Source organism: Nicotiana sylvestris, chromosome 8 (assembly GCF_000393655.2).
Source record: "Nicotiana sylvestris chromosome 8, ASM39365v2, whole genome shotgun sequence".
NCBI classification, from domain to species: Eukaryota; Viridiplantae; Streptophyta; class Magnoliopsida; order Solanales; family Solanaceae; genus Nicotiana; species Nicotiana sylvestris.
In genome coordinates this window covers 151,594,199-151,603,708 of record NC_091064.1, presented here as the reverse complement: position 1 = coordinate 151,603,708, position 9,510 = coordinate 151,594,199, and the positions used below count along the sequence as shown (strand labels likewise).

The 9,510-nt window shown below is 42.9% G+C and overlaps 1 protein-coding gene across 1 annotated transcript; it reads right to left on the bottom strand.

Annotated features, from left to right (window-relative positions):
* Nucleotides 1-7,882: 7,882 nt before the first annotated feature.
* Nucleotides 7,883-8,784, bottom strand: LOC138875851 (uncharacterized). The gene is made up of 2 exons (XM_070154725.1): nucleotides 8,548-8,784; nucleotides 7,883-8,410 (listed from the first exon to the last, which is right to left on the bottom strand). Exons 1-2 carry the CDS (start codon nucleotides 8,782-8,784, stop codon nucleotides 7,883-7,885), a joined length of 765 nt encoding a protein of 254 aa, XP_070010826.1.
* Between the last annotated feature and the right edge of the window lie 726 nt (nucleotides 8,785-9,510).

Genomic DNA, 9,510 nt, shown 5'->3' with positions numbered 1-9,510 from the left:
CCCACCTCCTCAAGATAAAATAAAGGAAAATTCTGTTGTCCTAAAGTAACCTCATCAAGAATCAATTGGGACTAACAATTACCCTCAACTCAAATGCATTATCTACAATACACAACCTTTTAGCATCACGGCTATAATGCAACACAAGCATCAAGAGTTGATTCAACTCATCAAGGAAACTCTTTCTGTTACATTGGTCACTGTGGAACCCAAACTCAAACTCCTCAACTCTCCATAAGCAAACCTTACTTTTAGATTGTAGAACCCAGAACGAGGATTGTAGAAAACACACTATCTCTCTCAAAGGAAGGTCACAAGTCCGGCTATAAGTACCATAAGCTTGCCCCTTATGTGAGTCACCACTAATGTAAGCTCACTCAACTCAAGATCATATAGGACTTTTGTGGGAATGTAATGAAGGCTTTTGGTTTAGGGTAGGATATATTGGTCTAAGAAGGTTTCATCTTCCCTTAAGCACTTCATTTACTTCATTTTGGCACACATTTTCTTGACTCTTTGAGTCATTTACTTCTTTTTTAGGGGCTAGAGAGACACACTATCACTCTTTGTTGTTCATTTCAATCCTTTTTCTCCTTTCTAATCTTTCCATGCCTTTGATCTTTTTCTTTTATTGAATCCCTTCATTTCCTCTACATTGCTTACTTCCTTTTTGACTTTTTGGCTTTTTTGTCTTTTTCTTTTTGCCTTTCCTTTTCTTCATTTTGTACCTTTTATCACTTTTCCATTACTCGTCTCTCCCTCCAAACTTATGCTTTTGCTTTGTGGTAAGGAAAGATAGGGTGCCAAGAGAGGATCATTTTAGAACGGATAAAGGCTTGTATCATTGTTATTGAAATAATAAGGGCTATGGCTCAATGGGGTTGACTAGGGATATCATCATTGGTAGGCTATGGATGTTTTCAAGTCTCAATTAGAATTAAGGAGAGCCTATAATCACTTCTCAAGTCGAGCTCACTTAGGATTTCACCTAGACAAACATTCAGGGCAAGTTCTAGACTCATTGGCACGGGAATTGGACTTGCAAATCAATACCTCACCACACAAGCTATAGGATTGCTAAAGAAACAGAGTCGGGGACACACAACAACCTTAGCTAAGATTTGAGCAACACACATGATTTCGAGAAACCACTCGATGATTGTTTAGCCAACACAAGAGTCTCAATATCACAACTATCACCATCCTATACACAACAATTTGTTTTTAACCATAAGGTCAAAGGTAAATGTGTTAAGCCCAAGTGAAGCTTTGCCTAAGACACCATTGCTCACTAACTACTATTTACACAAAAACAAAAAGAAAAACAGACTCAAACCCTTAAGAAGGTTGTCATGCCATCCATCATCGGGAAGAGCCACCCGGTTTATACTAACTCCACCTTTGGAAAAAACCGTAACATTAAGAAAATCAAAGGCTTATTGATCACACAAAATTGTAAAACAAGAAGCTACGAACCAAAAAAGAAGCTATTAAATGAAATAAAAAGCTATACTATCAAGGAAATTGCAAAAAAAGCTATGAAGTAAAATGCGGAAAGTAAATTGAATATGTACAGGGGGGTTAGATGAATATATATAAGAAGGAATGAATATATACATGAGAGTAACTTTATATACAGACCAAGATAGAACAATAACGAAAAGTTAAATAAAAGGCAAAGTTATATACATACCAAAAGTGAAACATAAGCACAAAGCAGGAAAATAGTGTCATAATTACAATCCAACTACCAAATCAAATTACCAAATCAAAAATCAAAGTAGGGCTACCCCCTCAAATGAAAGCTAGCATTGTCCTCAATGCTAACTAACAAAAAATAAGCTCAAAAAGAAAGATAGAGAGTGGAGAAAACACCATATGGATCCTCCATCTACATGGGTTCCTGTGGTAACATGGGCCTATGACTGAGTGGGCTCCTGTGGTAGCACGGGATCCTGTGGTTGGGCACCTGGATCATCTGTCTCGGGGCCTGTAAATGGTCAGAAGCAACAACCTCAGTATCCTCCAACTCAATCTCAACATCATCTACATGGGGGATCATCCTCCTCCTCTTTGGAGCTCTATCAATCTCCTGCTCTGGAACCTGCTCTGTCTGAGCTGTTGGAGGCTGATCATGCAATAGTAGCTACAAAGGCAAATGGTCAGTTACCTTTATCTTCTCCACTTCTCCCCTCAATTCCTTAACTGACACCTTCGATACTCGTGTCTTCTTCAGCTTCTTTTTGTATTTGCTCAGCTCCTTAAGTGTTTTCCCTTGATCATCAAGAGCATCCATTATCAGCTATTGGTTATCAAGGAGCTTCTTCTAGTTGTCCAGAAGCTCCGTGAGAGTCTCCTATATCGAAGCTGGCACCTGTGGCTATGGGGGAACTGACTGGGCTGCCACTAAACTAGATAGCACAGATAGCTTAGAAGTCTGCCTGCATCCAGTTGTTGATACTGGAGAGTGTTTGGCTCAATCTGTGGGTAGTCAATGGGTATACTGAGGAGGATGGAATATCTGGAGGGGTGGAAGTAGATGGTCCGAAGGCAGGCTCTGGTATGGCAGTAGGAGGCTGAGAAGAAGTGACTACTACTACCGGCTCTTCATACTGGCTAGTAGAAGTAGTGGCTTGCCCTTGGATTCTTTGACTTTGGGGTTGTCCTCAGCCTTGAGGCTATACCATGAAAATGGCATCTTGGGTTTCATCTTCATGTCAAAGTTTCTTTTCTCCACCTCCTGATCTTCCAAGTTTATTGTAAGGAAGTTCGGGAAGGGGTATGATCTGTCACCCTCATTGACCACCCTAATGATCACCCTAGACATGACATTCCCGACATTGATCGGGAACCCCGCCATAATAGCTACCATTAATATCGCCCGGGAGACCGGCATGGTGTTTTCATGGGTAATGGGGTCCAACCTGCTGCATACAAAAGTCTCCCACCCCTTCGCCTCAAAGTTTAGGGTTTTCCTCAAGATAGGAACCCCTATTGTCAACCATGATGGGGTGGTTCCTGAGAGATCCAAATATGATGCCAACCACGGACGAGCTGCTTCATCAAGTGCCACCTTCTCCAAGTACAATGCTTCATCTTCCTCATTAAAGCCCAGGTATTCATTTATTGTCTTCCCATCAAAATTCACTTTCAAGTTCCGCACTTTAGTCATTTTGGTATCCTTCTTGATGTGGGAAGCATTTGTGTAAAACTCCTTGACTAAGTGCTCATTTGCCTCTGACACCCTGCTAGTGAAGTAATCCCACCCCACTCGTTCATTGAATTGCTATTTCATATTGGGATTGTGCGGCAGGAGATCCCTCTCTATGAACTGGCGCTCATGGATAAGCGACCATAGAGTCCACCACTCCCGGAACTTGTGATAAGCCAGCTCACTAATGAACCGCTTTTGCAACACCTCGGGGTTTCTAGTTCTTTCCACACCCCCGGGTTGGGGCACACCCACTCCCTATTCATCCGGTACCCCATCATCTACATCCTGCCCAGGTGACGAAAGTGTAGTTGAGGTTGAAGCTGAACTATCACTGCTCTCTGCTGAGTGCTCAGACAACTCAAAAGAAACATGAACCGAAGCACGAGCAGTAGGGAGGCTTGAGGTGTGGGCTCATCTCTCAACCTAAGTCTTCCCGGGAAGTCTGGAACATATTCTTGCATTGAATCAGACTCTGATGCCTCCCGGGAGGGTAAGTACTCACTTCCCTCAGAATGGGAAGCAGCTCTATCTTCAACTCTTATGGTTTTCCTGGTTTCTCCAATTGCTTTCCGAACTACTGGGGTCAATTTAATCATGCCTCGTCCCCTACCCCAGGAGGACTCTGCTCAACCCTTTTGTTTGTCACCACCTCCTCTAGATTTTGTCTGCATGCACAATTAGTTGAAATTTGTTAGTGCAAATACTAGAAAAAGCAGTGCAAAATATCATTTGACTGTGCAAGAACAAAACAGCAGACCACGGACCGCGAAAAATGCATCGCGGTCGTGGAGAGGTGGGACTCAGACTACCCACTCTCTGATTCAATAGCACCGCGGACTGCGAAAAGAGAAGCACGGCCGCAGTGAGTGCATCGCGGACCGCGGAAAATCAACCGTGACCGCAGACCCTCAAATGCACCTCTCTGAACTTTATCATCGCGGACCGCGGAAAAGCCATCGCGACTGCGGAGAGACACCACTGATCGTGGTTATTAAGACTTAAAAATCTCACAAAACATAGATGATCGTGGACCGCGAAAGTCAAATTAGGGCTCAACACCTAGGGTTTCTAATTTTCAATCATTTTGGCATTAATCAACACATTATCAATCCTGCTAGGTAGTTAATAACCATTTCTATCTAATTGAAACCTAATCTAATTAACACTATGGAACCCTAAGTCAAAATTGAAAGAAAAAGGAAGAAGAAGAAGTAATAACTATCAATTTAAAAGAAAATAAAAACAAAATTAAAGACTAAGGGTTGATTGGAATTACCAGATGTGAAATGTGAAACAAATTAAGCTCAGTTCTTGTGTTTGTGCAAGCTAGGGTGTGAGTGAACAGTAGTCTATGTTGTTTGAGAATGCAAAGAGCGAAAAGTGTAAAAGGGGGCCCTGAGGTTCTATTTATAGATAGGCCCTGGGACCCACACATTCTTACCTACCGCGGCCACGATAAATACACCGCAGACCGCAGTTGTGAAGTTCAGAAGAGTTGTTTCTTTGAGACCACCGCGGACCGCAAAAATTGCTCCACGACAGCGCTAAGCCACCGCTGACTGCAAAAGATGCACCACGGCAGCGGTTGAAACTTTAGAGAACCTCAATTTTGGACCTTTTAGCACCGCTGACCGTGATCAATTTCCGCCTCCATGGTAAGGCCACCGCGGACCACAAAAAATGGAGCGCGATCGTGGTCCAAACTTCAGAGAGTGACACATTTTTCTAGCTTAGTCCTGCAATGCATAAAACATCCCTATACACATCTCACAACCAATTAGTCCAAAAACAAATCCTACACTAAGAGGAAAATCAAAGAAAAACAAGAAGAAAAACATATGGGTTGCCTCCCAAGAAGCACCTGATTTAACGTCGCGGCATATCGCAGATTACCATCAATCACTTTAGATGGATCATTGCCACCACGTGGCTGTCATCAAACTTGCCAAGATAGTGCTTGACTTTGTGCCCATTAACTCTGAAGATCTCACCATTTTTGTTTTTCAAATCAAGAGCACCAAATGGAGTCACAAGCACCAGCACAAAAAGTCCACTCCATTTTGACTTAAGCTTTTCCGGAAACAGTTGTAACCGGGAGTTGAACAAGAGAACCAAATCACCTATTTTGAACTCCTTGCCATGAGCATATTTGTCATGTAAGTAATTCATCTTGTCCTTATACAAGGACGAGCTGGAATAGGCATGGAACAGGAACTCATCAAGCTCATTAAGTTGCTCCACCCGAAGATTTGCTGCAACATCCTATTCAAGATTTAACCTTCTCAAAGCCCACATGGCCTTGTGCTCTAACTCAACCGGTAGATGGCAAGCTTTCCCAAACACCAACCGGTATGGAGACATACCAATCGGAGTCTTGTAAGCAGTCCTGTAGGCCCATAAAGCATCATCCAATTTCTTGGACCAGTCGGTCCTATTTGCATTGACGGTCTTCGACAATATGCTCTTAATCTCCCTATTGGATACCTCAACTTGCCCACTAGCCTGAGGATGGTAAGGGGTTGAAACCTTATGATTGACACCATACCTTGCAAGTAGAGTATCAAATGCCTTATTGTAGAAATGAGAACCTCCATCACTGATGATTGCTCTAGAAGTGCCAAACCATGTAAAGATACTCTTCTTAAGAAAAGCCACAACACTCTGATCCTCGTTGTTGGGTAAATCCACGACCTCAACCTACTTGGAAACATAATCAACGGCTACTAGAATGTATGTGTTACCACATGAACTCACGAAAAGGCCCATAAAGTCAATGCCCCAGACATCAAATATGTCAACCTCAAGAATAGTAGTGAGAGGCATCTCATCCTTCTTTGAAATACCACCTGCTCTTTTGCACTCATCACATCTCTTAACAAGATCACCCGCATCCTTGTACAATGTAGGCCAATATAATCCACCGCTAAGCACCTTTGAAGCTGTGCTTTTCCCACCATGATGGCCACCGTAGGGAGAGGAATGACAAGTATCAAGAATACTCGGTTGCTCCTCTTCCAGAACAAATCTTCGGATCACACCATCATTGCAAATTTTGAACCAAATAAGGCTCATCCAAATAATAGTCCAAGCTATCCCGTTTAAACTTCTTCCTTCAGTTAGAAGAGAGCTCATACGGCACAATACCGGTCATAAGAAAGTTGGCAATATCGGCAAACCAAGGCATGCTATTCATAGATATGGAGAGAAGTTGCTCATCTGTGAATGAATCATTAATTTCAAGGCAATCACAAGGCCTCCCCTCCTCATCCAAGCGGAACAAGTGGTCCGCCACTTGGTTTTCACTCCCTTTCCGATCAACAATCTCAAGGTCAAACTCTTGAAGCAATAGAACCCATCTCATCAATATTGCTTTGGAATCCTTCTTTGTCATCAAGTAGCGAAGTGATGCATGGTCAGTATGAACTATCACCTTGGCCCCCATGAGATAAGGCCTAAATTTCTCCATTGCAAACACAATTGCTAGCAACTCTTTTTCCGTCACCATGTAGTTCACTTGAGCATCATTCATTGTCTTGCTTTCATAATACACCGGCTGAAACATCTTGTTGACTCTTTGACCTAAGACCGTTCCTACCGCAACGTCACTTGCATCACACACGAGCTCAAAAGGTAAGCTCTAATTGGGTGCGGTAATAATGGGAGTGGTTGTCAATTTGTACTTGAGAAATTCAAAATCCTTCATGCATTCATCATAAAACAGGAACTTGGCATCCTTTTCCAATAACTTGCACAAAGGTTCACTACCTTAGAAAAGTCTTTGATGAATCGTCGGTAGAACCCCGCATGCCAAAGAAAACTCCTACCCCCTTGACATAAGTAGGAGGAGTAAGCTTTGAGATCACTTCAATTTTAGCCTTGTCCACCTCTATGTCGTGCTTTGAAATCTTATAGCCGAGGATAATGCCCTCCTCGACCATAAAGTGGCATTTTTCCCAATTAAGCACAAGATTAGTCTCTTCACACCGGGCTAACACCTTGTCAAGATTTTTCAAACATTCACCAAACAAGTCACCCACAACACTGAAGTCGTCCATGAACACCTCCAAAATGTCCTCCACCATGTCGGTAAATATGGCCACCATACACCGCTAGAATGTAGCCGGTGCATTACACAACCCAAATGGCATTCTAGAAAAGTCAAAGGTGATATATGGATAAGTGAAGGTTGTTTTCTCCTAATCTTCCAAAGCAATCAAAATCTGGTTGTACCCCTGAGTACCCATCCAAGAAACAGTAGAAAGCATGCCCAGCAAGTCTATCTAGCATCTGGTCAAGAAAGGGCAATAGAAAGTGATCATTGCAGGTCACTTTATTCAACTTGCGGTAGTCCATGCACACCCTCCATCCTATGACAGTCCTGGTGGGAATCAACTCATTTTGCGCATTAGTGACCACCGTCATACCACCCTTCTTCGTCACACATTGCTCCAGCAAAGTCCAAGAACTATCCGAGATGGGGTACACAACCCCTGCATCCAACCACTTGATCACCTCCTTTTTAACAACCTCTTGCGTAGCCTCATTCAACCTCCTTTGATGTTCCACAGAGGGCTTGGCATCATATTCAAGAATAATCTTGTGCATGCAAAAGGCGGGGCTTATCCCCTGGATATCATCTAGAGTCCATCCAATTGTCTTCTTCCGTTTTTAGAGCACTGCCAATGTGGCATCTACCTGCACGTTAGTAAGACAAGAGGAAAGAATAACTGGCAAAGTTGAACTAGGACCTAAGAATTCACACCTGAGGTGTGGAGGCAACGGCTTCAAATCCAAAATAGGAGGTTCCTCAATTGAGGGCTTTGTTGGTGGGGTCTTTCTATTCTCAAGATCCAAAGAGAGCTTACGAGGCTCATAAGAGTAAGAGCCTATTCCATGCAAAGAATTGATCCACTCCAACCGGCCTTCATCCTCATTGACATCAAGGTTCAACAATGCCACTTCTAGAGGGTCCTCCACATTGATCATTGTGTTAGTATCATCAACTATCACTTCCGTGACAAGATCCACAAAAGAGCACACTTCCGTACTGTTGGGTTGCTTCAGTGATTTGCACATATGAAAGACCACTTTCTCATCACCCACCCGTAAGGTGAGCTCCCCTGCTTCGACATCAACTAAGTCCTTCCCAATTGCGAGGAAAGGTCTTCCCAATATGATCGAAACCTCATAATCAACCTCGCAGTCCAAGATCACAAAGTCAGCCGACAAAATGAACTTGTCCACCCGAATAAGAACATCATCAATAATACCAAACGACCTCTTCATTGTTCTATCTGCCATTTGTATCCTCATTGAAGTAGGTCATGGTTTACCAATACCCACAAGACAGAGTAAGGCATTAAATTGATGCTAGCTCCCAAGTCACACAATGCCTTTGCGAAATCTGCACTCCTAATGGTGCATGGAATAGTGAAAGCGTCGGGATCTTCAAGTTTTGGAGCCATCGAGTGCACAATTGCACTTACTTGGCGAGTCATTTTGATGGTCTCACAATCTATGGATCTCTTTTTAGTCACCAAGTGTTTCATGAACTTGGCGTAACCCGACATTTATTCAAGAGCTTCCACTAATGGAACATTGATTGACAAACTTTTCATCATCTCTATGAACTTTTTAAATTGGTTCTCATTCTTTTTCTTTGCAATCCTTTGAGGGTAAGGTGGAGAAGGCCTTGGCAAAGGAGCTTTATCCTTGGGCACTATCGTATCCAGCATGTCTATTACGTGTTCCCTAGACGGGTTCACATCATTTTGAGTCTCCACCTCATTATCATGAATATCAATCCTCACTTCGGCATTCACATTCTCTTCACTCAACTTGCTCATCAAATAAAGGGACATCATCATCTTGCACTTAAACCTCATCATTTACAACTTCCTTTTGCTAGGAAGTGTTCACTTTACCACCTTGTCCGCTTCTAGTAATCATCACCATTGCATGCCTTGTATTGTTCCCACCCTTCGGGTTTACTACCGTATCACTAGGTAGAGCCCCCTTAGGGCGAGTATTCAAAGATTGCGAAATCTGGCCAAGTTGAACCTCCAAGTTTCCGATTGAAGTATTATGGTATACCAACTGAGCATCAGAGTCAGCGTTCTTCTTCATCATTTGTTCAAACATCATCTCGATCCTTCCTATCTCATTGTTTGACGAGCTAGGACCTTGCGACGAAAATGGAGGTGGGTTGTTTGGTTGTTGATACATCGGAGGCCTTTGAAAGCCTTGCCCCCGATTCCCTTTATTGTCATTGTTCCAAGCCCCTTGGTTGTTGTTTC